The sequence below is a fragment of the Sarcophilus harrisii genome, chromosome 1 (genome assembly GCF_902635505.1).
Source record: "Sarcophilus harrisii chromosome 1, mSarHar1.11, whole genome shotgun sequence".
In the NCBI taxonomy this organism is placed as follows: domain Eukaryota; kingdom Metazoa; phylum Chordata; class Mammalia; order Dasyuromorphia; family Dasyuridae; genus Sarcophilus; species Sarcophilus harrisii.
In genome coordinates, this window is record NC_045426.1 from 211,556,934 (window position 1) to 211,584,566 (window position 27,633).

General features: G+C 34.3%; 1 protein-coding gene across 2 annotated transcripts in view; it reads left to right on the top strand.

Moving 5' to 3' along the window:
• Nucleotides 1-5,059: 5,059 nt before the first annotated feature.
• The window catches only part of HACD4 (3-hydroxyacyl-CoA dehydratase 4), a 40,344-nt gene continuing 17,770 nt past the window's right edge, over nt 5,060-27,633 (top strand). Inside the window, exons 1-3 of one of the 2 annotated variants that reach the window (XM_012542701.3) lie at nt 5,060-5,171; nt 8,759-8,862; nt 11,521-11,648. In XM_012542701.3, the coding sequence (XP_012398155.1) occupies nt 8,766-8,862; nt 11,521-11,648 (225 nt within the window). In that variant the 5' untranslated portion in view covers nt 5,060-5,171; nt 8,759-8,765. The remainder of the gene's footprint in view (nt 5,172-8,758; nt 8,863-11,520; nt 11,649-27,633) is intronic. The other variant, XM_023497354.2, reaches the window with a different exon arrangement.

The following is a 27,633-nucleotide window of genomic DNA, read 5'->3' on the forward strand; positions in this document are numbered from 1 at the left end:
GCTGTAATAAAAAAATAGGGAAAAAATTTGTAACCAGAAGACTTCTATTAATTTCTAGTGATTCATAGAAGTCCCCCCCTCCAAAAAAAAAAAAAAAAGAATAATCAAGAAATCAGAACCCAAGAAATCTGGGTGCCCAGAATTGGGCAAGAATTTAAAGAACTTAGTGGCAGAAGTGGTATCTTGATAAGTTGATCAATTTGATCAGCTTGTTGAAGGCAAGGGCTTTGGAAATGTTTATACCAAAAAAACTGGAAATTGAGGGAATACCCATCAATTGAGGAATGGCTAAATAAGTTGTAGTATATGAATATAATGGAGTATTATAAGATGTCGTAAGTACCATGATGCTATAAGAAGTGATAAGCAGGCAGATTTCAGAAAAACCTAGAAGGATTTACATGAGTAATATGAGTGATATGAGCAGAAACTGGAAAACATTGTGCATTGTAATAATAACATTGTGTGATGAGTAACTATGTTATACTTAGTTCTTCTCAACACTACAATGATACAAGACAATTGCAAAAGACCCATGATAGAAAATGCTATCTATATCCAGAGAAAGAACTAATGAAGTCTGAAAGCAGATTAAAGCATACTATTTTCACTTTCTTTTTTTGTATTTTTCCTTTTGTTCTATTTTTTTTCACATCGTGATTAATGTGAAAATATGCTTAACATATGAAACCTATATCAGATTGCTTGTCATCTTAAGAAGGTAAAGGGAAAAGAGGAAGAAAATATGGAACTCAAAATCTTATTTAAATGGATGCTGAAAACTATCTTTACATGTGATTGGAAAAAATAAAATGCTATTAAGTGGGAAAATGTTGAAAAACTTGTTTCTTGTTTGCTTGAAAATAAAAATCAGTTTCTCCCTCCAAAAATACAATCCTTTTTAAGCTCTTCCATGGTTGAGATCAATTCACATTTTTCTTTGAGGTTTTAGATATAGTATTTTTAACTGTTCTTTTCTTTTGAGTTTATGTTTTGATCTTCTCTGTTGTACAGTAACTTTTATGGAGAGGTTCCTCTTTTTATTATTTGCCAATTTTTCCACTCTATTCCTTGACTTTTGGCTGTATGTTAAAATTGGGAACACTGTCCCAAGATTTTTTTGGATAGCTGTTTTCAGAGCTAATTTTGGGAATTAAATTTTCAGTTCTTCTAAGACAGCATGATCTAAAGAGAGGTATAGCTAATGTTTTCCTGACCTATAGGTTGTTTTGTGAGTGACAATATGCACTCTTTTCTGCCCTGAAACTGTGACCATGGTCCCTACCCCGATGAAGTCACAAGTTCTGGTATACTGGTGTTCTTCCTCACCCTGGCACTGCAATTTAGGATTTCAACTCAAATCCACATATGGGCAATGCACTAGAATCCTGCATCCAGAGTCAGCAAAGGGATCCCTGTAATTTCCTTTTGGCCATTTGTGTGACCCCCTTTATTTTCTGTAGACTGGGAGCTCCAAAAGCTACTGCTGCTGATTCATTTGTCTCCAAAGCTTGCTGTTGGTTTGCTGAGAAACTCCAAAGCTGCTGTCTTGTCAGGCTTGGTTAGCACTGAACTGTGCTCCACTCTAACCTCACTGAGACAGACCTTTCCTGATAACTCTCTGAGTTTCGTTTGGTTGGAAAAATTGTTTCATCCTATTATTTTTTGTGGGTTTTGTCATTTTAGAACTTGTTTTGAGGTGTTACTTAAAGTTCTTTAAAGGAGAATTTAGGAGAGCTCAGGTGAGTCCTTATCCTTTTTGCTACCATCTTGGCTGTACTCTGGGATAGGAAGTTCTAACATAAAAATGATCAAAAAATTTAGATTTGAAAAAGTTCTGTGCAAAAGATGGAAGTAAGAGTAGGTGACAGAGGGTGAATGCTAAATGCAAAATACTGTTCTCATTAGAGTGGTATCACATATGCTAAACCTCAAAAAAAGAATTGAGGAAAGTGAAAAATATAAGGAAAACAGGGGTTTCTTGTATCTTTTTAAACTCAGCTTTTAAACTTGGAACATTTTGCATAGCACTCTATTAACTGGTGAAAAGAATGCCAATATGACTTTGTGTGACTATATGAAGAAATTTTGGAGAAAAGAAACAGTCTTCACTTCTACTTTGAGAGAGAAACACAAACTTCCAGATTCTGGGGGACATATCCAAGAGTGCTTGTTAAGTGTTTTTTGATTAAGAAGTCCTAATCAACAAAGTTTCTGTGTTACTCGTGTGGTCAAATGTGTTTCTTTACATTAGGAGATGCAACTCACAGTGTTTAGTATTCATGTTTTGTGCAATTGTATATAGACACCTAAAGCCATAAATATTCCTGTAACCTTTTTGCCCTACAAGTTGGGAAGAAGGGAGAGTTTGGGGGGAAAGATAATGAGTTCTGTTTTGGACTTGTTGATTTTAAGATGTCTATGGACATCCAGTTCAAGATATCCAATAAGTAGCTTGAGATGCAAGACTGGAGGTTATAAGATAGTGTTAAATGAGGGTTAAATGAGTAAATATGAAAGACAGTTACATGGGAGCTAATGAGATTGGAAAGAATAGTTTCAGTTGAATGAGACATGAAGACTACAAAGATTAAAGAAGATAATGAGAAAAGGAAGAGGTACCTTTGTAGACAACCTTCTCAAGGAATTTAGCCCCAAATCTAGGAAGGTTAAATGTATCAAGTGAGGATTTTTTATAGATGAGGGAGACATGGCCATGTTTGTAGAGAGTATGGAAGCAGCCAGTAAACAGAGAAAAATTGAAGATAGGGAGAGGGGGAATCATAGAAGAATCATGATGAAGGATGCTCTTACCTCTTAGAAAAGAGGTGATAGATTTGAAGGATACAGATTGAGGTGTATTTTTTCGGACATGGCCAATGTGTGAATTAGTTTTGTTTGGCTATTCATATTGTTACAAGGATTTTTTCCCCTTTTATTTCTTTCCACTAATAGGCAAGTGGGAGGGAGAAAATATAAATTTTTGTTCAAATTTAACTTTAAAAACCATCAAAGTAGAATGTAGGGTTGATGGAAAGATGAAAGAAGATTCTTTCTTTGAGTAGCTAGAGTAAAATAGAGCAATATGTCATAAGAAATTAAATTGAGGAACTGGCAAATTAAGGTATTTGAAAGAGTCTCAATATACTTGGTAAAGTCCCCTGACTTTATGGCAGGTATGGGAGTGTAGGAGTTGGGAATGAGCCAGGTAAACTAAGCACTGAATTTATTGAAGAAGGTAAAATAATGCCCTAGTGGACAGATAGATAAAAGCTCCCAGGATCTTGATCAGCTGACAAATATGAATCAAATGAACCTCAAAAGAATAGAAGTTACTGAGTTATGGTGATATAAGCGATAACTGTGAGCAATGAACATTCTAGCTCCTCTACTACAAAGGGAGTAGAAATGAGCGAAACTCACTGAGAGCCAGAAGATGGAAAGAGTAGGAAAGAAAGAAAAAGGCTTAAGATGAAAGTAACTTTAACTGGATCAGCCATTCCAGATAACAGTGGAAGGAGTAAGTAGATCTAATGTGTGTGTGCAGGGTTAGAGTTGAGGAGAATGTGAAAATTCCCATTTTTTGGTATGGGAAAAATGCAGTGAGAGAAGGGGGGAGTAGTTTGTCTGTATGATGACAGCTTGTCTAAGGGTTCAAAATCATGAGTGGGAATAAGTTAATTGAGGAATGAATTCAGGTAGGTTTTCTGTGGCTTGAGTGAAATTCATTGAGGAAGGTTGGCAATTAGATTGTTCAAGATTCTCCATCACTGTCCAACCTTATGGCAAATAATAAAGTTGAATCTTATAAGGAAGACAAACTGATAGCAAATAGAAGCCGGCAAAGGTACAGCCTAGAGAAGTCCAAACAAGAAAGGGGAAGAGGATGAGCATTTATTAAGCATTTACTATGTGCTTAAGGAAGCAGAAGGTGGCACTTCTCAATAGGATCAGATCCTGGAAAAGCTTCTGCAATCCTTTACACTGTATCCCCACGGGATCTACTCTGTTCTTAAAGATTCAACAATCATCTACACACAGACGCCTCTCAGATCTAGTTATCTTGCCCTAACCAGCCTCCCTATTCTCTGCATTAGCAGCTGCCTATCAGAAATGAAATATTCCATAGACAACTTAACCTCAACATGTCCAAAATAGAACTCCCATTTCCCCCAATCCCTCCCCTCTTCTGAACTTCCGTTATTACTATTGAGGGCACCACCAATTCTTCCAGTTATCCATGCTAGCAACCTTGATGCTTTGAAGGAAACTAGAGATTCTTTGAGGTGACCCTGAGGAGAAAATGCACGAGACAGAAACAGAGAGACAGAGAAAATGTATCATGTCAGAAACAGTAAATGGCTTTTTCCAAGGTGTTCTTTAACTGGTACTTGCTTTCACCCCCAACTCCTTGAAACCCAGAGTATTCACTATTTCCCAGATTTCAAAGAGGAGTTGGGACCTCTTTAAAATAAAGAACTTTGAATGCACTAATGCAACACATGGAAAATGCTCAGTTTCTGTAAAATGCATAGAGAAAATAACTACAGAACATCACTATTCACCATCCAGTGAATCCCAGAGTAACAAGAAATTTGGGATTTGGGATTTGGAGTCAATGCACACCTTGATCTAGGAGGCCCAAACATGACAGCCTGACAGAATCATAGATTTAGCTCTGGAAGGGGGACCTTGGAGGATCCTTTACAGATGGTTTCTTAAAACGTGACACTAAAGAGCCAATTTCCCTTCACTGAAGGGTGGGGAGGGAGGGGGAAATGCCAGTCTCCACAAAACCCACGCTAAAAGTATAACTGATGGGGAAGGGGGGGGGAGGGAAAGGGTGGAAGAGGAGGTGCAAGCAGAAAAAAAATGAAAATGCCCTTAAAGGGCACGGAGGAGAGGGGAGGTAAAGAGGCTGAAGGCATCCACAAGTTGCGTAAAGGGTTCCTGGTGCGGCTGGAACTAAGGGAGCTGAGGAAAGGGGAAAAGACTGGGCGGTCAAGGGCAGGGGCGGGGTCACGGAGTAGTAGCCCTAGATGCTCCACCTCTTCCCCTATCCTGGACTACTTTCCTCCCCAGAGGAAAGCAGAACTGAGCCAACACAGCCCGAGGCAGTGACAGCTCTACCCTGCGCTGGCGCAGAGATCCCTGGTGCTGGGGCGCCAAAGGTCTGGCTTTGGGGGGGCTTGGGTGAAGACAGGAGAAAAGTCTGGAGAAAGAGGGAAAAGAGAAGGCAGGGCAAGACTGGGCGGAGTGGGGCGGAGCTCATCAGGGCTGAGCTAGTTGGGCTACAACTGTATCCGCCACTTCTGTGGAATCCCCAAATTATTGGTAACTTTATCATGAGCAATATATCTTGGAAAGAAGGGGCATGAGAGAAAAGAAGGGAATCTAAGGGTGAGTTGAAGTAGACAAAAACAGGCATAGAGCATAGACTTTTAACTGGCATCTTGGATCAGGATGAGTTGCCAAGATGCTTCCTGCCTCCTGACAGTTCCAAAACGAATCATCCATACCCCTCGCCAACCCGCCATCTCCCATTATCCTCCAGATTGGGCTTTCTCCAGCCTTTCTGTGCTTTCATGCCAAGAAAGCTAGAGGAAGTAATGGTCTTGGGAATGGGCAGAGGGGGAGGAAGGGAGATAGGGAAAAAAATGAGGAAGAGTTGAGGTTTCTGACAAAATAAACTGTTGCTGGGGCTAAGTAGAGAGAGAGATTTTTCAAAAAGAAAATGGCTTTTAGACTTAGTCATTGTGTCATCTGTTGGCGGTTAGGCGAAGGTCTGGCGCAAGCAAGCCCCCTGCTATATAGATCTCTGATCTAAAGCAAGGTTTCCTGTAGAATTTTTGTTTTCACCTTGAGTACTGGTTGGGTTGTCCAGGATAACAGATCCCAGTTTACACTATCACCCCCAAACTACTACCACGTCACTTAACTTTGTACTCTTATGTGAAGTGTTTTAATTATTTCTATTCCCATAATCTATGTTTGATTACATATATTTCTCATAGCATCATAGATGTAGGGCTAGAGGAGGCCATGGTAGCTATTCAATCCAATCCTTTCATTTTACACATGAGGAAACTGAGCCCAAGAGAGGGTTAATGGGATAATTGGATGTCTAAAGTCATATAGGTAGTAAGGGGCAGAGCTGTGATTCCCATCTAGGTCACTTAATTCCAAATTCAGGTAGTTTTCATTGCTGACTCTTATGGTACACTTTGTGTTCTACCAGGCTCTTGCTTATGTTAGAGTTTTGGGGGAAAGGAGGGAGTGATTTCTGGGCTCTCTACTTTTCTCAGTTTATATCTGACTAATAGATGAAAATTTATTTTAACATCAATCTTATCAAAACTCCCTCCACAGGAGCTGGAGAGTGAATACACTAAAAATAATATAGTACATTCCAAAGCTCCTTGTGTGTGTGTGTATATGTAGTTTTTATATACATATAGTGTACATATGTATATATGCACATATAAGGGGGAAATGAAGATTATTTGTATATGGTTATAAAGTTTTCCACTATTTAAAAGTGTGCTTAATCAGAACTCCTTTATGTGTAATCAATAGTTCATAGGATCATAGATTCAGAACTGAAAGGGATCTTAGAAGCCTTTTTTAAATTGATGCATTTTGTTTTTTACAATACAATACAATATTCTTTCACTCTGAAATCCATTGTAAAGGGGGGGGAGATTTTAAAAGAGGAAAAAAAGTAACTCAACAAATCTAACAACACTCAACTGTGTCTGAGAGCATATGTATGCATTTTCTTTCATGTCCTTCTATCACAGCCATAAACCAGTCAGTTATTTATGTAACTCAATACTTACCAGTCTAGGAATTCTTCTAACAGGTATTTATTTGCCAGATCTTCATAGCATGACTTTTCTGAAGTCTTAAGATCCCTATTTATTTGTAACAACTTTAGAAAATGTTTTTGTTTTGTTAAATTCTCAGTGAACTGAAAGAGTAGACCTTTATCAAGGATTAAGAAATAATGTCGCAATATTCATAGAATATTTGTGTTTAAACAAGACCAAGCTATTAGCCAGTAGTTAAGAATTATTACTCCTGATACTACTACTACTGACCACAAAAACAAAAGCCTACACTCACAAAATTAGAATTAGAAGGCACCTAGAGATCATCTACATCTCATTCTTTTATTTTTAAAAACTCAGAAAGCATAAAAGACTTATCCAAAATAATACAAGTTATATGCATCAGAGTCAGATTCAAACTAGGTTGTCTGATTCCAAATCCATTGCTCTTTTCATTATCCTATACTATGGTTTTCTTAAAGTTATCCCCTTAGAAAAAAAAGAAAATGAATGAAAAGTGCATATAGCCAATAACAACAATAATAATAGAAGAACAACAATATCAATAATATTACAACAACAACAATCCTACCTGTTAGGAATTCCTTTAAAAATTGTTGTGAAATTTGAAGTAACAAAGTGAAAGGTGGATTCAGGATTATTTTTCAAACTAATGGTCTTTTTTTTTTTGAGTGACAAAAACAAATATGATATCTTTAGGACAATTATTTTGTATTATTGATGGGATGGGGTGAGCAGGGTTTTTCAACACATCCTATTTGCCCTATCTTCACTCTATTATTGACTACATCTACAGGATAAATACCTTCCTTTTCATCTGTTATATAATGTTCAGTTCTGAATTTTTTGTTTACTTGGAAAAAGGTAAGGTTCTCATGTAATTTAAAAAAAAAAGTTTACCTTTTCATCACATAGGATTCCTAATATAAATGGAAATTATGTCAAATCTGTAATTTTCTTTTTTTTTCTTTTAGCTCTGAGCCCCTAGTCAAATCTTAACTCTAGCAAAACACATATATGCTAATTCCCATCTTTCTCTTCCTTAGGGGTATTTCCCCTTCTAACAATCTCTTTTCCCAGTTAGTATATTCAACTCATTTAAGCCTGTGGTTAGCATTGCTTATAAAGACATAATATGCATATAAAACAAATTAAAAATAAACAGACTTTTTGGTACCCATAAGGAAAAAGAAGCAATTTTTCTAGAACCCTGTTGCCTTTCTGTTGCTATTGATGACCCTCTTCTTCCTCTAGATCCAGCTACAATCTTTGACTGGATTGTTGCTTGGTACTTTCAGAACAAGGATAGGTTTCTGTTTCCTTGGTATTTTAGTTCTAAGACTTTTCATGTCCCAGGCAAGAAGCTAAAGATTAAAGAAATCCCATTAAAACAATGTCCTTTAGGTTTAATTACTGTCATTCAGAAACCTTTTTGAGTTTTCTAGTGAAAGACCTGATCCTAACTCACTGTGATTTGTCAGTTCATTTCCCAAATTTTCATCCCTGAAGACTAGGCCAAAACCAGGTAATGATGAAACAATTTCAAATCACCAAATCTAGCCTGGAACTCAAAATTACCTAGTTTTTTAAGCTTTAAGGTTCTCCTATTAATTCATCCAAATGAGTAAATGGAGAAAAATTAGAGGGGCAGTCTATACTAGAACTCAAGTTCATTTTTTCTATTTGTAGTTCAGCTGTTTTACTGGTCTTTTCACATGAAAATGAACTACTTGAACTCATGTCTTTTGCATAGTGAAAAATAATTTACTCAAAAGTTTTAGATCCTTTTACAAAGGTGTAAATTCATCTGCTCAAATCTGAAAAGGTCATATTCTTATGCTTTTTTCCTATATCTTTTGGGCATTTTTTCAAATAGAATTTTTAATTTAGATTCTCTGTGTTCACAGGTATAGGATGAACACCTACCTTTTCATTTATTATTTAATCCAGTTCTGTGGGCACTCATGGATATTTACAAATATGACAGTCAGATTTTTTTCATTTGGGAAAGGTAAGATCACCAGATTATTATTATTTTTTTTTTTTACCATTTACCTTTTTTCACATGTTCATATCACACATTTTTTCATTTCTGTGTTCATCTTTTATCATTAAATTTCTCTCACAAGGATATTGTCGTTTATTCTACTTTTTCTTGTCGAACTTTTTTATTTTGCCCTTAAAATAGCCATTAAATTCAACTTTTTTATGAATCTCTCTCTTGATCAGTGTAATTTACCAGCATAAAATCAAAATATCTGCTTAGTGCAATGAATAGTGATGGAACTGGAATAAGAAAGACCTGGCTCAAATTCAGATTCAAATACATACTAAGCTGTGTGATCATGGACAAGTTGCCTCAACTGTGAAATGAGAATACTCATAGCATTTACCTCTCAAAGTTGTTATGAGATCAAATGAGATAGTAATTATAAAGTGTTTAACATAGTACCAAACACATAGGAGAATCTATAGAAATAGTAGCTATTCTTATTAAAACCACATATCAGACTTTCTGCCCAACTGCCCTACTATTGACTGGATTAGGAGGGAAGGAACCTTAAAAGTTATCTAATCCCAACCTCTCAGGGGAAGAATGGAATGGAATAATCATTTAAATCCTCATTGTACAAATGAATAATCTTAGGCCTAGAGCAGTTATAATTTTATAATCATAGCTCATATTTACATTCCCTTTTGTATATTCTCATTTAACAGTAGTAGTAGTAGTAGTAGTTAGCATTTGTATAGGATTTACAGGTTTACAAGTCACTTTATATATGGTATCCCAGTTAATCCTCACAAAAACCCTGTAACAGTTGCTGATATTATCCCCCTTTTGCAGATGAGGAATTTGAGCTTGATAGAGTTTGAGTGATTTCTTCAGGGCCATGTAGTTACTAAGTATCAAAGGTAGGAACTGAATTTTGATCTTCCTGATTCCACTATATCTTCTAGCCTAAGAAGTCATAGTATCCTGTTTTAAAGATAAAGAAACTGATGTTAAAAGAATTTAAGTCATTTGTCCACATAGCCCACAACACAGTACTAGAACTTGTCTCCTCCTTTCAAGTTCTTTCCATTCTACCTGGCATTTTATTCCTTTTTGGGCTTGAAACTAAATTAAAATAAGAACTTAATTATATACGTATATAATTTTGGGGTTTTGGCTGACTTTCTATCTCTTTTTGGAGGATTCAATTCTAACTCAATGTTATTAATTATGCATAACCAGGCACATCATTAACTAGACAGTAATTTATTTTCTAAAACTATCTATAAATATGCCAAGCAACCAGAAGCAGCACCCTTGATATCCTCAGTTTCTGAAAGACTTCCTACCCACTCTGAAACCCTTGGTTTGGTCTGTGGCAGCAAATTATGACTAGAAAAATAAGTTATTGTTTGTAGTTGATGTATTATAATGACCTATTACACAAACACATTTCAGTCATTAATTCTAACAAATAGACTTTCCTAAAAAGCAAAGACACTAGTTTTTGGCAGCATTTTAGGCCTTTAAAAATGGATAATTTAATGACCACAATAGTTTAGCTTCATTTTGGGTTCTATACCAATGTGGAATGTTTGTAGTTCACAACCCATGATAATGTTGGCATTGTATACTTATCTATAAATAAACATTTATTTATTTCTGCTAAATCAGCAATAATACCAGGAAGATTCCCTAGTTAGTGATAAGAGATAGCTCTTGATCTCAATTTCCTCATTTCTAAAATGTGTAGAAATTTTTTATCCTGCCCTTCAAAGAATTGTTACAGGGGGAAATGCTTTCTATATCTTAGAAAAATGAAAATTACTGTTTACAAAATGTAAAAGTGAAGAGTAAGAAAGGTGAAATGCACAAAACTCTAGTCACTTTTTTCTTCAGGGATTCTTAAATTGTTTAAAAATTTTTAATATGAAGACTATTGAGCATGAAGACTTTAAATTCTGAAATGTTCTCTATCCCTATAAACTGATAATAATAATTAAAAATCATGCTAATTGTTAATACTTGTAATATTACAATAATATAAAATACAATATATAACAATTAACAATAATATTACTTTATAATAGTGTATATGCTATATACAATTATATTTAATGTCATAATATATTATATAATGTTAATAAAATGATTGTTATATGCATAGTCTATTATAATGTTATTTAATCCAGTTCTTTAGACACTCATGTGTTTATATGGCATTTTGAGGTTTGCAAAATGCTTCACAAATATTATTTTGTTTATCCTTACAATAATCCTTGAAGGTAAATGCTATTATTATCCTCACTTTACTGATAGTAAAACTGAAGCACACAAGGGTTAAATGACTTGCTCAGGATTACATAACTAATGAGTATCTAAGGCAGGATTTGAATCAGGCCATCTTGATTAGAAACTCAGTGTTCTATGTACTGTCTTACCTAACTGCCTACTGTTATGACATGTAAAAAAAAATCTGCCAGAGGATCTGCCAGAACTTATAAGAATTCAGGAAAAACTCTTTTAAACAATGGGGACTTATGGCTAAGTAAGACTAATTTGACAAATAGCCAATAAAAATACTTTACAAAAAGTTCCATAGATTTGTGTATTAAAATGACGTGTTATATTTTTGTATGATCTTTTAGTAACTATATTTTTTCATCCTGAGGACAGATTCTATGGTAGATACTTTCTATGCTATTGGTCTTGTGATGCGCCTTTGCCAGTCCCTTTCCCTCTTGGAGCTGCTGCATATATATATGGGGATTGAATCAGATCGGCTTTTACCCAGATTTCTGCAGGTATGTTTTAATTAAATCTTTAAACAATTTAACTTAAAGTCTGTTTCAGATTATGAACTACTTGGCAATTGTTTGGAAATCAATCATTACCTTAAGCCTCTGCTAACTGGAATTAATTTCACAATAAATCAAGTCAAACATGCTTATTTAGTGTCTACTATATACCCAACACTCTGCTAAATCCTGGGAAGGCAAAGAAAGACATAATCTCTGACCTCAAGGAAGACAACATGATAAATTATGCAGGAAGATAATACGTAAATGATAATTTACAAAAAATTAAATAGAAGACAAATGGAAGATAATGTTGAAGGGAGACATTAGAGAAGACTAGAATAAGGTAGGCTTATATCTGAGACCTGAAGGAAGCCAAATTGAAGAGGAGGAGAATTCAAGGCATGAATAGAAACATTTTGCTGAATTGCAGAGTACCCAGAAGGAACTAAAGTGTAAAAAGATTGGAAAGGTAGGAAAGGACCATGTTATGAAGGGTCTTAAAAGCCCCCCCCCCAAAAAAAGGTTTTCTAATTGATCTTCGAGGCAACAAAGAGCTACTGGAATTGATTGAGTTGGGGTTGGGGGTGAGGATGGAGAATGGTCAAAAGTTTATTTCAGGAAAATCCCTTTGTTAGCTGACTGGAGGATGCACTGGAATGGGAAGAAAATTGAGGCAAAAGAACAAAACTAGAAGGTGTGAAATGATGAGGCCCTATGCCAGGGTCACGGCAGTGTCAAAGAAAATATACCTTTGTTCTAAAGTAATGGCTTTTGGTTGGAGTAACCACTGGGATTCTGGTAGAAATCTTAGTTTGTGGGACAATGGTAAATGTTGCCTTCTAAAAATATTCCTATCTTGGCCCTGTGCTGGAAAAAGTTATTTTAAAAAGTTATTATGATGATCAGTTACACAAATACACAAACATATTTCACATCCATTCTCTTTATTCTTATCTACTGTATATTCTGAAAATAGAGTACTCTTCTGTTTTTGTCACCATGCCACCCCTTCTTCAATATATTAACAGGCTTTCAGGACAGAATGGAGATATGTTAGAGAAGTATTTGCTTTGGGTAATGGGAAGATAGCTGGAACCTTCCACATCATAACTTTCCCTATCATGGTTTCAATATATTGTGGTCATCATAAGAAATTATTGTAAACATGAATGTGGGGGAAGTTTTGCGGAAGCCACAGGATTTTTACTTAACATTGACCTACATATAGCCTATGGCCAAATATCTAACCTAAATTTTACAATAAGATACTGTAAACACTCCATAACAGAAAAAGAAAAAAAATTCAGATTTCTTCTCTAGTATAAAGGGAGGACCAAAAAATTTTGTGTGGATTTTCCAAATTGTGGGGATGCACCCCAAGCTTCATGATGTGGAAGGGACAACTATAGTCCAAATATCTCTTTTTACAGAAAAGCCCAGACAGATGAACTGAAATTTGAGCAATGTCACTGATAGAGACCAAGTTTCACAGGATTATTGCTCCATTTTGGCAAGGACAGGAGGAGGGGAAACTGAATAGTAATATTTTTACAGAGAAGGAAGAAGAATAAGAAAATGTGAATATACGCATCTAAATATGATTAAAATTAATTTGAAACATAGCTTATAAAGAGATTCCCCTGGAGAGAATGGAGGGCAGAGATAATGGATAGGAATAGAGACTGGATCTGTGATTTCATTAGTATAGAGAACTTGTAGATGAAGAAATTCCCTTTAACAATATAGGTTGGCATCTCTACAATTTATAGTCTTAGAGTTACCTAGTACAGTGAGAGATTAAGTGAATTTGCCCATTGTCACACAGTCTATATGTGGCAGTAACATTGATGTTTTATTTAAAAAAGGAGAAGAGGAACAGGAGGGCAAAGAGGAGAAGAAAAAGAAGAAGGGGGGAGGAGGAGGAAGAGAAGAAGGGGAGGAGGAAGAGAGGAGGAACAAAAGGAAGAAAAGAAGGCAAGGAGGCAGGGAGGCAAGGAGGAAACATTTTTTTAAAATATACACAGAGAAGGAAATATAAGAAGTCAGACAAGAATGACAATGTGGGTAGTAGAATTAAATTTAATATAAATTTTTAAAAAACAAATTGTGTATATGATAGAAATTCATACTTTCATATATAACTATCATTACTTTGTATATGGAAGTTTTAATGTTTGACATTTGTCAAGTTTTTGATTTAAGCAATTTTAACTGACTCTTCTAAAATTTTTTTTGAGATTGAAGGGAAGAGACAGGAATCAAAATGTATCAGAATTCAGCTCAGCAATAGATCATTGCAGAATAGAAACAGAGTTTTTGCATGTGAGCATCACTTGTGATATTTAAATATTCTTGACAAATTATCAAAAGATTGGAAGCTATATAAAGTAATAAAATCCTAGAGAGATTATGACACTTTGTCATTTCTAATCTGTGAGAATTTAATTTTAGAGATCTGCAGAAATGATGTTTGCTATGACTAATGCATCAACTGTTGACATGTAGGAGTAGAAGTACAAAACAAATATTACATCAATGTCAAGTACAACTAACACAGAAGCTAAATTCCAATTAAGAAATATTCTTTACTATTTAATTCATAAATCTATTTCCTTAAAAATCTAATTGATATAGATCTGACACATGAGAATTATGTTTTACAAAATTTAATTTTACTAGGGCTGTGACAATCAGGTCTCTTTTGCTTTGAAATGAGACAAAATAGAAAGACTGCCTTTATAATAATGGTGACTATGGTTAGGTACTCATGTTATTTAAAAGGCAAAAAGCTATTCTATGTACTTCATTTGGTGGTAAGGAAAAGGAAGAAATATATTATAATGCCATATAATGAAATGTCATGTTTTAACCATTTTCTGTGGCTTGGTGTTTTGGCCATAGAGTAAAGTAACTGGTTTCAGAATAAAATAGCATTTAAAAAATTCAATAGATAGATATATTATGGGTCCTGTATATGTTAAGAATATACCCTTGAATTACTAAGTTTCCATTACATTCTCTAGTACTCTATTTTCACAATCAGATTGTTTGATTATTGTTCATTTTTTTCTTGAGAGATCAAGCTTTCTATTAGTCTAGTTAAGTTGTGAGGAAATATCATTAACATTGTTAAATTGTGTGCCAACTATTTTTCAAATCTTCAACATCTTATTTTACTATTCTTTCTTTTTTCTTTTCTTTTCTTTTTTTTTTTCTTTTTGCTGAGGTAATTGGGTTTAAGTGACTTTCCCAGGGTCACACAGCTAGGAAGTGTTAAGTATCTGAGGTCAAGTTTGAACTCAGGTCCTCCTAACTTCAGGGGTGGTGTGCCACTGTGCCACCTAGCTGCCTCTCACTATTCCTTCTTAAAAAACATTTGGAATGAAGATGTTGGTCAGGCAGTCAATAATCATTTATATAATGTCTACAATGTGCTAGACAATGTTCTAATCCCTTGGGATACAAAGAAAGGCAAAAGCCAGTTCTTTCCCTTAAGAAATTAACAATCTAATGAGTGAAGAAATAGAGTACATGAGGGCAAGGAAAAATAAGGTGCTTCCTTCAGGTTAAAGAAAAAAGGGATAAGACCATTTTCATTATTATCATTAGTGATAATAATAGATTTGTACAGTGTTTTCAAGTTTGTAGAGTTTCTCCTCACAACCACTTTCTGAAGGAGTTTCCGTTATAATCTCCATTTTTCTAACTATAGAAATGAAGCTGACAGAGATTTAGCAATTTGAACCAGATCATAGAGCTACTAAGAGTCTGAAACAGGATTTAAATTCAGGTCTTGGTGACTCCAAATCCAGCACTCTGTCAACTGTGCTATCTAATTTCCTAATAGTAACCTTTTAATGGAACATGCCTTCATTGAAAGTTTTAAAGCTGAAATGAGTCATGATTAAGATTTTGTTTTCTCTTACCTTTTTATTCACCTACTTCTCTCCATGTGTTTTTAGTGGAATCAAATAAGATCCAGAGAAAAGTTCAAAAACTATAATATTCTGTCCAAAGCTTCTCCCTTTTCTATTATTCAAGAGCTATAGTTGAACAGAAGCCTGCTCTGTTTCCTGCTCCTAGAAAATATGTTGAGAATTGAGAAAACATTAGGATCTCCTCCTTTTAAAAAAAAAAAAAAAAAAACAGCAAACTTGTGTAATAGTTCTTAGCTACCCTTATTTTCTTTTTCTTTTACAAGAAAAAAAAAAGCTCAGAGCAAATAATGGTTAAGTTACTTGTATAATCATACTTGATTAGAAAATTATATAGGACTGGTTAATTTCAAGTAGTAAGCAAAATAAGTCATAGTAATTGTTTTTAGTGCTTGGCATTAATTTTTAAATATAAGATAAACCTTTGCTGTCTAGCCTTTGTGAGAACTTGCAAAAATCTTAAGGTGAGGCACTCTATCTGCAGTATTTTTACTGTGTTTTCTAAGAAGTCAAAGCTGACCCTAGAAATGAAGGCCCCTTTATCATCTGGTTGAGCTGCCAGATGTTGGTTTTCTTTCTTTTCTTTTCAAAAACCTTACTTTATCTGACAGCTGGGAAAAGCTATTATGACTTTCTAAAATTATACTCAATTAAAATAAGTGTTATACAGCTTGGTAGAGAAAAGGGGAAACAAAAAGCCTAAACTTAGCATAATAGTCATCGATATATATTTCATGGGTTTTTTTTTACATGTAGGAATAAAAGATAGAGTCATTTGCAAAACAATTTTTTTTTATTTTGTATCTTTTATGGCTTTAAAATGATTTATAGAACTAGCATGTCATAGTAAGTCCAAATCTTTCCTATGATGCTTTCTTTTTGACCATAGGCAAATCACTTAACATCTCTTCAGAGCTGCTTTCTTCATTTTAAAAATAGAGACAAAATAATTCTAATGAGAATAGCATTTATATAGTAGCTACCATGTGACAGGTACAGTGCAAAGTACTTTACAAATATTGTCGCAAAATGACCTTGGGAGGTAAATGCTATTGTTTTCCTCATTTGAAGTAATTGACATAATTGGAGGTCAAATGATTTGCCCAGTCACAAAGCTATTAAGTGATTGAGTCTGAATTTGAACTTGGATCCTGACTCAAGGCTGAGTGCTCTATTCACTATCCCACTTATTAATGCTTGGTCTTGGAGTTGGTTTCACATATAATATATGTGAAATGATTAGCAAATCTTAAAGCCCTTTGTAATTGTCAGTTGTGATCACTTAAATATGTATCATTTAAAGGTGTCAATATGGCATATCATTTAAATATATGTTGATATGTAATTATAAATACTCAAATTAACTACAAAGGTTACATGAAGGAAGATTCTATGTACATCCAGAGAAAGAATTAATAAATAGTATATAGAGAATGATTTTAATAGATATATGCATATTTGTGTCTAATGGTAGCTGTCTCTAGGGCAGGGTGGGACAGACAAGAAAAAAAGAAAATTATAACTTTATCACATATATTTAAAGGAAAAGCAAGTTATACATAGTAGACTTGCAGTTTCATATGTAATCACTTTTTTATTATCTATATTATGAAAATTCTTGTTTTATTCCATAAATTTTAAAAAATTAAAGAAAAAATATATTGGTAGGTCTTCATTTTATATTATAATGACATCATTGGAACTGAAAAAACTTCAAAATTTTATGATTTAGCTTCATAGATTTCCCTCTACTGCTGCATCTCTTGTTCTTGCCATAATCTAATACAATTGTGTTCTTTATCTGGGACCCATGAACTTAAAAACAATATTGTGGTAGCTGCATTTCAATATAATTGCTTTCTTTTGTTTTATTTTTTTGCTTTTAAAAAGAATATCTGAGAAGAGACTCATAGGCTTCACCAGATTGCCAAAGGGTATGCTAGAAAATGTTTAACAAATGCCTCTTAACAAATATGTTGGACAAATTTTTAAATTCAATTCATATTGTAAACATGTTCTCCATCATTTTCTTAAATCTAGGTAACCAACAAAACAATAAAGTTTGTATTTTAGAGTTATGATTGCCAAGGTATACATGCTCACACCAAAAAGTTAACAATCAGTTCTTGAAAGAGGACAAACCACTATAGCATACTTCTGGGTCCATGACACTCAAAAAAGGTTAACAACTATCAGAGTAGAGGATAATACAAGTTGTTCATAGAGAGCTTAGTGAAAAGATGTCCAAGAAAACCACCCTTAGAACAGCCTTTAATAAGCCTCTCTGAATTCAGCAAGATTGATCCTCAGATGAGAGACATACAATTCTTTACAAACCCCGAGTTTCTGATGCCTTTTCAGGTTGTTAGGAATTGCTAAAGCTTAGTCTGCTGGCATAGTCTTTAAAAACTCAGGGTCAACCTCCTAACCCCAATGAAACTTCTGAGCAGAGTAGTAATGCAGAGTCATTTCTATATCTGCAAGCAAATATCACATATCTCTGAACATGGAAGCAAAATAGGTGACAGGGTCCGTGCTGATCAGTAGTGGGATTGGACTGTGTATGACCACTAGGCTACTTTTTCAGGCTGGGTAAGATAATTAAGGAAGGAAAAAAGACCACTATTAAGTCTATATCCCAAAGAGATCAAAGAAAAATTAAAAGAACCTATTTGTACAAAATTATTTATAGCACCTCTTTTTGTTTCGGCAAAGAACTGGAAATTGAGAGGATGGCCATCAGTTGGAAAATGGCTGAACAATTGGTAGTTTATGATTTTGATGGAATTCCATTGTGCTATAAGAAATGACAATCAAGATGCTTTCAGAAAAACCTGGAAAGATTTTCATAACCTGATAAAAAGTGAAGTGAGCAGAATCAAGAGAATATTATACACTGTATGATAATCAATTATGAATGATTTAGCTATTCTTAGCAATAGAGTGATCCAAGACAGTTCATTAGCCTTATGATGAAAAATGTCATCTACCTCCAGACAAAAAAAACTGATGGGATCTGAAAGTCCATCATTGAAACAAACATTTTTCTTTTTATTTTATTGTGGTTTTTTTGTCTCTAATATGAAAATATAGTTTGCATGACTATACACAAATCGCTTGTTTTCTCAATGAGGAGAGAGGGGGAAAGAATTTGGAACTCAAAAAATGGTAAAAAAAAATTGTTTTTACATGTAATTTGAAAAAAATATTTTTAAATGAAAATGATCTAAAATCCCAAATATATTAATAATGTTTTTAAAAGATGTGATTTACTATAAAAAATTGTCATCGCCTCATTCCTGGACCATTTGTTTCCCTGCCTCAAGTCTTTCCCCATTCCAATTTATCCTCCTTTCAGTTGTAAAATCAATCTTCCTAAAGTGCAAGTCTGATCACCTCATCCCCTTATTCAATAAACTCCATTGACTCCCTATGGACTTCAGGATAAAATATTTAGCTTTGAAAATCCTTCATAGCCTATCCCCTTTCTATCTTTCTGGTCATTTTATACCTTACTCCTCATACAAATATTCTACAATCCCATGGCATTTGCATTCTTACTATTCTTCCAATACAACACTCCATCTCCTGATTCCCAAAATTTTCACTAATTGTTCCCTATGCTTGGAATTCTCTCTTTCCTCATCTCAGTCTTAGCTTTCTTGGCTTCTTTCAGGTTCTCAACATCAGTGCTACTTTTTTAAAGAAGTCTTTTTCAATCTTCCTTAATTTTAATACTTTCCCTTTAAGAGTGTTGTTTTGTTCAGTGGCTTTCAGTTGTGTCCAACTCTTCATGACCCCATTTGGAGTTTTCTAGGCAGAGATACTTGAATGGTTTGCCATTTCTTTCTCCAGCACATTTTACAGATGAGGAACTAAGACAAACAGGGGCTAAGTCCCCCTTGCCCAGAGTCACATAGTTAATAAGTATTTAGTATCAGATTTGAACTCAAAAAATGAGCCTTCCTGACTGCAGATCCAGTACTCTCTCCATTGTATCCCTCACCCAGATAATCCTATATATCTTGTTTGTAAATAGTAGTTTTCATTTTGTCTTTCCATTAGATTGTGAACTCCTTGAGAGCAGGGACTGTTTTAGCCTTTCTTTGTATTACCAGTGCTTAGTCAGGACTTGGCACATATGTTCTTAATAATGTTAGATGACTGATTACGTCCAGCAGGGATTCTTTCTTTGTGTTCTTGTTTTATATTATTCAAATTCTGATTTATCTTGGTAGTAATTGCCATTTCCTCAAAAAGAACATTTGATAATCAGATTTTTGAATCCAAATGCAATGGTTTGAGCTTTCATCCCTGATGAGAAACCCTAGTAGTTCTATTTCATTTCATATCTACTTGTGGTCCTTCTATTTCATCTACAAATTCTCTTAGATAATCTGGTTTAACTAGATTTCATGCCAAGTTTTCTGCAGGCTTGTTTCTCCTTCCTCTGCCTTTCATTGTTCGTTGATTTGTGAGGTGGTACTGCACTTAATCTTCCATCTTTTTCTTCCTTAATGTTTTGAAAATATCTTGCACTCTCAGTAATTGTTGCCTGGGGCTGCCATATTTCTCTGGTAATTTAATTTTAAAAGGAGATCAAGTATTTACTGGCTGAAATAGATCCTGGGTCCTTTCTGCGTCCTTTTTGTGACAATTGTTGTTTGTCAGTTAAAATTATGATTTGGGGAAATTTACATTGCCTTCACTTTTGTCCATTTCTAATTATTTTGACTCAACAGCATATTTAAATACTTTAGGTTAAGCTCTGCTCTTTTTCGTCTTTATCTTTTTTTTGAAAAAAAATTATCTTTATTTTCATCTTTGTTCTAACTAATCAATGATTACAGAGAATTTGATTATGAAATGACTCCTATATCAGTAACCAGTTATTTCCTCTTGTTTAATATGTCCCAAGGCCAATTTCATCTTTCATATTTTTATTAAGTGTTCACCACAAAAGTATATGATGTACAGATGTAGGTTTTGAATAGTCTATAAATCCTCAGTCTCTGTCTGTCAGTCTGTCTGTCTGTCTCTATCTCAAGGAAGGATAAAATATGGTCTTGGCTCCATAATACAACCCTTCAATACCTTCAGTGTGGAACCATTCTTGTTTCATGTCTTCTCTGAAATACTATCCTTCCTTTTCCTCTCATTTTACCTTTTCCTGTGTTTCTTCTTTCTTTTCTTTCCTTCTTCTGAATACCAGGATCTCTTCCCCAGGATGGGTAAAAAGGCCATAATGTAAGGAATTGAGAATGGAAGCAATAGTATTTTGTGGAAGATCTTAATTCTCCATTGGGTAACCTCTCAAAGCCTGTGGCCCTTTGGTTTTCTGATGAATTTTTCAAGATGAGGACCTTATATACTCCAATGATTAACCAAAACCATGAAAATACTAAGGAAAATATTAAGCAGACTCTTTTTGAGGATTTCTGACTACTTTCATGGATTTTATTATTTTTTTCCTTCTGCCTACCTTTCCAATGGGGATACTGTGTATTAAAACATGTTGACTATGACTGAAAGATACTGTCACATTCTTGGTAGATTTTATATTTTCTAGGTTTCTTTATCTTCTAACTGATATTTTGCCATGGAAACTACAATTATCCTCATAGCAATAATATTTGTGTATATTAAAGGTGAGCAATGAAAATTTTGATGATGAAGTGTCCCTTAAAATTTTGTTCCTTATTACTTTTGAATGCTCAGTGAAAACTGTGAGCAATCCTTCCAGTTAACTACTACAGTTTTGTGATTAGTGATTTCATAGTAGAAGTTGCACCGGGCGCCACATTGGATTGTTGTTGCATATTTTCATCTCTCATTGGTTTCTGTGACACCCTCCCCTCAAAAGTCCATTACTTGCATAGCCTGCTTTCTGTTGTTGTTTCTTTGCCCTGATCTTCCAACATTTGATAGAACTTAATACTTCACCAGGGTAATAGAATCTGCCTAAGAGGGTTTTAAGAACTAAAAATGCCCGTAGTAATCTCATTATTCATTAGAGTAAAACATTTGTAAAGGAAGAAATGTCTTGGCGGTTTAAAAAAATCTATCTATATGTATATGTTTATATATGTATGTATCTATAATATGTACACATACAAATACATTATTGAACTTCTTTTTAAATGTTATGTGCAGAGGAAAACAACTGGTTGATTGTTTTGAAGAGCCATGGGAAAATGACTGTTACTAGCTGAAATTTCACTGAAATGAAATAACTTGGGTCACACATCTTCCCTCCAAGAAAAGATGCTTTCAACTCCTTACAACTGAAATATTATTTCCTTTCAATACATAAAACAATATTAAATGAGATTTATGCAGTAATAATTCATTTTTAGTCACTGCTCACATCCTTAACTTCAAGTTTCCCAGATACAAAATGTTTAAAATACAAAATACTTTCATTACCATCATAATTTTAGGTAGGAAACTCCTTGTACATGCTGTTCCCTTTAACTTGATCCATTCTTCCTTCTCATCTCTGACCCCTGAGACCCCTCGCTCCTGTCAAGGCTTAGCTCAAGTATTTCTTCCTACAAAGGGCCTTTCCTGATTCTTCCAACTATTGGGATTCTTTCCCTTCTTACCCCTATTTTCCAAACTACTTTTTAAAAATCCATTTTGTATTTTCTTTCCTTTGTTCATGTTGCTTCTCCACTGGTAGAAAATAAGCTCCTTGATGGCAAGGACTTTGTATTTCCTGCACTTTGCACAGTGTTTAATGTATTTGTTAAATTTAACTAAATAATTGCTATATTTTAATTTTGGCCTAAGTTTTAACTTTCTCTAAATTAAAGTTTGGCACAGGGATCATTTTAATCTATCATTGATTTATATTGAAATTATATGCCTTTTTTTTTCTTTTAAGAGATATTACTAATAGGATATATACAGTACATGGCTGGTTAATACTTAATTCACAAGAATCAATATGCTATATCCCCTGACTACTTACCAGTATGCATTATATTAATGACTTTTCTAATTTTTCTGTTTCAGTTTTTGGGAGAGCACTTTGAACAGAACATGGTTTAACTTGTACCTGGGTCACTGAATTAACCTCAGAAATAAATAAGATGGCAGAAAAGTAGATTGATTTAATAACTTTGCCAATCCTAATAATGGATCTAATTTGTTTTGTCATTGCACAGATAACATTCAATGATTCTGTAACCACTGAAAATTTTGTTTCCTTTTCAAACTAACTTTTGTTGCCTGCTATTTTTCTTGATCCTCTATGCACTCAGTTCAGTGACTATATGGTGGATAAGATCCAGCAGAGTTGTAGCTAGCAATTTTGGTGTTTGGGGAAATCAGGATGAAACACAGCCTGAGAAAAGACTGAAGGTTATATATGGGAGCAGAGTGGACTATGCTTAAGTAGAACTCCCCTTAGGGACAACTGCCCTCCTGCATGTGCTATCTGGTAGCTTTCTATTTTGACTAATTATTCCTATTAACTATTGTTTCTAAGCTGCTGAATTTCTGATTACAAGTGTTATTTGTTGTTTCTTTGTTTTTAAATTCATCATACAAAGACAAAGTCCGAGTCACCCTGCTCTAGTTATTGTCTGGGATACAGTGACCAAAATTCCAGAAACATAGATTGATTTTTTATTTGGACCCAACTATTTTTCATTATAGTTTCATCTTCTGTCTTTTAGGATGTTTCTTTGACTCTATATTTATCCCCACTAAGGAAAAGATTAGTAACTCAGCAGTTTCTCATTAGTCTTTCTTTATAAGAAGAAAAGCATGAGGAAAAAATGTAAAATACTTCCCCTTTTCTGAAGCAGGGTGTTTTTTTTTTTTCTCTTAAGCCTAACTGTAGTCACAACCATAAACATTATCACTTGTGGAATTCCTCCAACCTTGTTTTTTAAGAATAGCTGCACACATTTATAGGGAATTATATAGTTTTCAAAGTATTTTCCTTAGAATAATCCTATGTTCAGTGAAGAAATATTACGATCCTCATTTTGCAAAAGAGGAACTTGAAATTCAGAGAATTTAAGAAGTTTGCCCACGGTCACATGGCTAAGTATGTGTCAGAGCTAGAACCTAAAGCCAGGTCTCTTGACTCCAAATCCCATGAGCAACATGATATGGTGGGCTTCAAATCAAGGTGACCTGAAAAGCATCCCATGGCTGTTGCTTTGTTTCATCCATTGGTCCCCAAAATAATCTTCTCTACCCCTTCCTTGATGCAAACTAGAAAACTCTCCCCTGTTTTAGGTTAAAATATATTAACTAATAGCTTTGTAGTCACTGACCCTCCCAAATTCAGTTTTCTCATCTGTAGACATGAGAAATTACCTGTGGAAGCTACAGCCCAAGGTTGTTATGAAGTGCAAAAGGAGTAATGTATGCAAGGTGCTTTATAAACTTTAAGTATCATGTAAGAGCTGATTATTGTTGTGATTTCTATTTCAATAATTCTACCTCCTGGATAGAACAAGCTCTTATAATGTTGGATTTGGTGTCAGAAATTGAGGGTTCCACTTGTTGATTATTCCATCCTCTCACACTTATAATCACATCAATTATGGCAGCTAGGTGACACAGTAAATTTTTAATAAAGAAGAGCTAAGTTTGAATTCTGACAAAGACACTTATTAGCTAAGTCTCTTTTAGTCTCAGTTTTCTTACCCATAACCTCAGAGGTTTGGGGTGAAGATAAAATAAACTTATTATTTATTATTATTACAACCACATAAAAATAAACCCTAACAAAAGAAATAAAGATGAACTAAATTCATATCTTTGTAGTAATTTTTAACAAAATCCAGGCATCTTGAATGTTGGTTGTTGCTTTTTATAGTTGAATTATAGCAGTCGTTTTTTAATATCATTAGTTATGGTTAAGCAGCATATGAAAATTGCAATATATTTTATATCCTTGTTAAATGTTTTATTAGTATTTAGTTTTGTGACTTCTACTTCAATATCTTCTCTGGCTTTTTAGTGGGTTGTGTGTAGCTGGTGGGTCAGAGTATTTTATTATGGTTAGTTTTGGTTGAATTTTTGAGATTTAATTGTACTGGTGGGGTAAGGGTTGATATCCAAGTCCAAAGGTAGAGGAACATTTTTTTTGTGTGTGTTGCATGGGCCACATCTGATGGCTTTTATAGTGACCCGTTATGCTGGTAGTCAGCAAGATCTGAATGAGTTTTTCCAGTGAGATTGAAGCTTTCTTATAGGCTTTCATATAGACCCTGCCTCCCAGCCAAAGACTGTGACAGGGGAATGAAGCAGTTAGGGGAGGATTTTTCATACCTGTTAGCAAATAGATGGAATACATTTCATTAATGTTTTAAAGTACTTCAGCACAATTTCATATGTCAGCTAGAAATCTATTTAATGTGGAGCACCTGGAATTCTGCCTGGAATTCACATAGGGGCATGTGATGACAATCTCATATAATATAAGTGCACGCTTTTTGTTCACAGTGTTTTAAATATGCATGAGAGTCAAAGTCAGAGCATCAGATCACTTGAAGCTGATTTTTACACATTTTGTGTGTTTTGATTTTAGAATTTTAGTAGGTAGCTCTACTGGATTGTGGGTAATATGTATAGTATTAATTCGTACCTCAGAAAAATGGAATTTAATCTTGCATTCCATTACACATGTTTCTTCTGAACATTAGCAGCCAACCTCCTAATATTCACATGAATCACGGGCAGAACCATCATTACCACCCTCACCATTGACATCCTATTAAATAACCATTCATCACCACTGGCCACATTGTCTTCTTTTACTTTTACTTGATTATCTTCCTGATACCTCAGTGAATAGAAGGTGATTTGTAGTGGTGAAAAATTTAAATATCTCATCTGTGAAATGGGAGCTCTATTGCTGTCTAGCAATCCAAATTGGGAAATGAACAATTCTTTAAGGAGAAATAGTAATTGAATTTGTAATAACAAGAAAATGTCCACAGGTACAACACTTCAGGATCTTAATGAAATCAACCCACAAGTTCACAGATGGTCCTTATCATCAGAAGGGCAAGACTGCAAGTCCCAATACTAAGGGCACTTGTGAGCCATTTGAGTCATAAATCCTTTGGGTTAGCTATTAAAATCTCAGGGATAATGTGTACTGCAGATTGGTGTACTTGCCCTTGGTGTATGCTAGTGCATGTCTACGATGATCTTCGAGGACTTGAGATTTCAAAATTGTCAGCTCAAGGAGCATCTATTATGGTGAGCCATCTCTGCAAGTATTTTGAAATCTCAGGTAATAAATATTGCAGATTAGTGTACTTTTATCCTAGTGTGTCTTTGGGTCCCAAACTGTCTCTTAGGATCTTGGCTCTCCTTAGCAGAATCTTACTCTAACAGTGGTGGGGAGCTGGAAGAGAGAGAGGTGCCCTGAATAAGCCCTTTGTATAGGATTGAGATGGGGAATAGCCTAAACAAATTCTAGCTTCTTCTAATGAAAGTCCAGCAAATGATATGCATAACATTATTGTTCCTAAACTTGGAAGTTTCTGGGCAAATAGAGCTTTTATATTAGGAATGAAATCCCTAAGCAATTCTTGAAGAAATAAAATTAATTTTTAATAAACTAAGTCTTTATGGGGAGCTCTTTAATACTTGGATCTAAAGATGACCATTCCCAATGGGATCCCTGATCAAGAGCTTCTAAGTATTAAATTAAATCCATGGCCCATTCTATTTTCCTTTTTTCTTTGGGTAGGAAAATGTTCATATTTGTGGATGTTTGTCAAGTTCATAATAATAATTAAATAATTATAGTAATAAAATTAATTACAAGTAATATTGATTAAATATTGGCAAGATGAAATGAGAAAATCACTAAGTCAACAGATGCTACTGCATAGACAAAGATTCCTTAGAGCAATTGGTAGTCTATTCATCTAGTACCTGTCACTGGCATCTTCAGTCAATGAGGATGATGTGGGAGAGGTAGTCCAAAACTTATATGGAATTTATCTGAAGGAATACCATATCAAGCATTAGAAATGCCAATTAGTCACTTTCTAAAACCTCTAAACCTGATTTGTTTTATAGTAAAGAATAAAGATGACTAATTATATTACATTAGAGTCAATTATCTTCAAGTAAAGATGCAGAATGATTCTTTCCCTTGTTGACTATTCTTTTTCTTTTACCAAAAAGTAAGGAGAAAGTGACAATGTCCATGTGGTTAGTTGAAAATAATCATTGATTAGTGAACATAGGGAGAAAGACTGAGCAATAGATATTAAACTATACAGTCAAGGTTTGAAGGATCACGTCTTTTTTTTTTTTAAATCATAACCACAATTTTATGTGAATATAAACTTAAAAAGCAGTTGAACTATTTTCAATAAGATTAAGGTAATTCTCATAAATCAAAGCCACTTATCTATAGTGTTAACTGTTAACTTAGAAGTTGTGGGAACATAATCCGCCAGTTTGGAAAGACAATTTAATAAGAATGTATGAGGGACACAAAAGAGAGTCTTGTAATTTTATCTAAGATTGAAATTGGGATTAGCTTTTATTATGTGAGAAAAATTATCCCATAAATTGAGTAAAATGCCTCAGGTTGGATTACTTCTGGAACATAAAAGTGAAATACAGCAAGTCTAAGATTTATTGAGAAGACTAATGTTAGTGTTAGTTGTTAGTTATGTTAGTTGAAGGTATCAGATTTGGGGCTTACATGAAACTTCACTGGTTGGTGAGTAATACATTATTAATAATGGCAAATAGTAATAGTAGTATAGGGAGTATTAATAGTACTAGTAATATAGGTAGCTTGTATGGGTAGTATGTGTACACATACACACACATATAGCAAGAAAGGGGATCATGCTACTGAATTAATTTTGGATCCTATTCAGGCCATCAATTGATAGCTACTAAATGAAGTTAGTACTGTGCCTGTGAATAGATTTATTATGATAATTAATACAAATGGAAACATAAGAATGGGAAGAATAAAATCCAACGTTTTCAAACTATAGACTCAGTACTTTAATTTATTTGGCCTCTCTAGAATGTGGTATAAAGGGAAA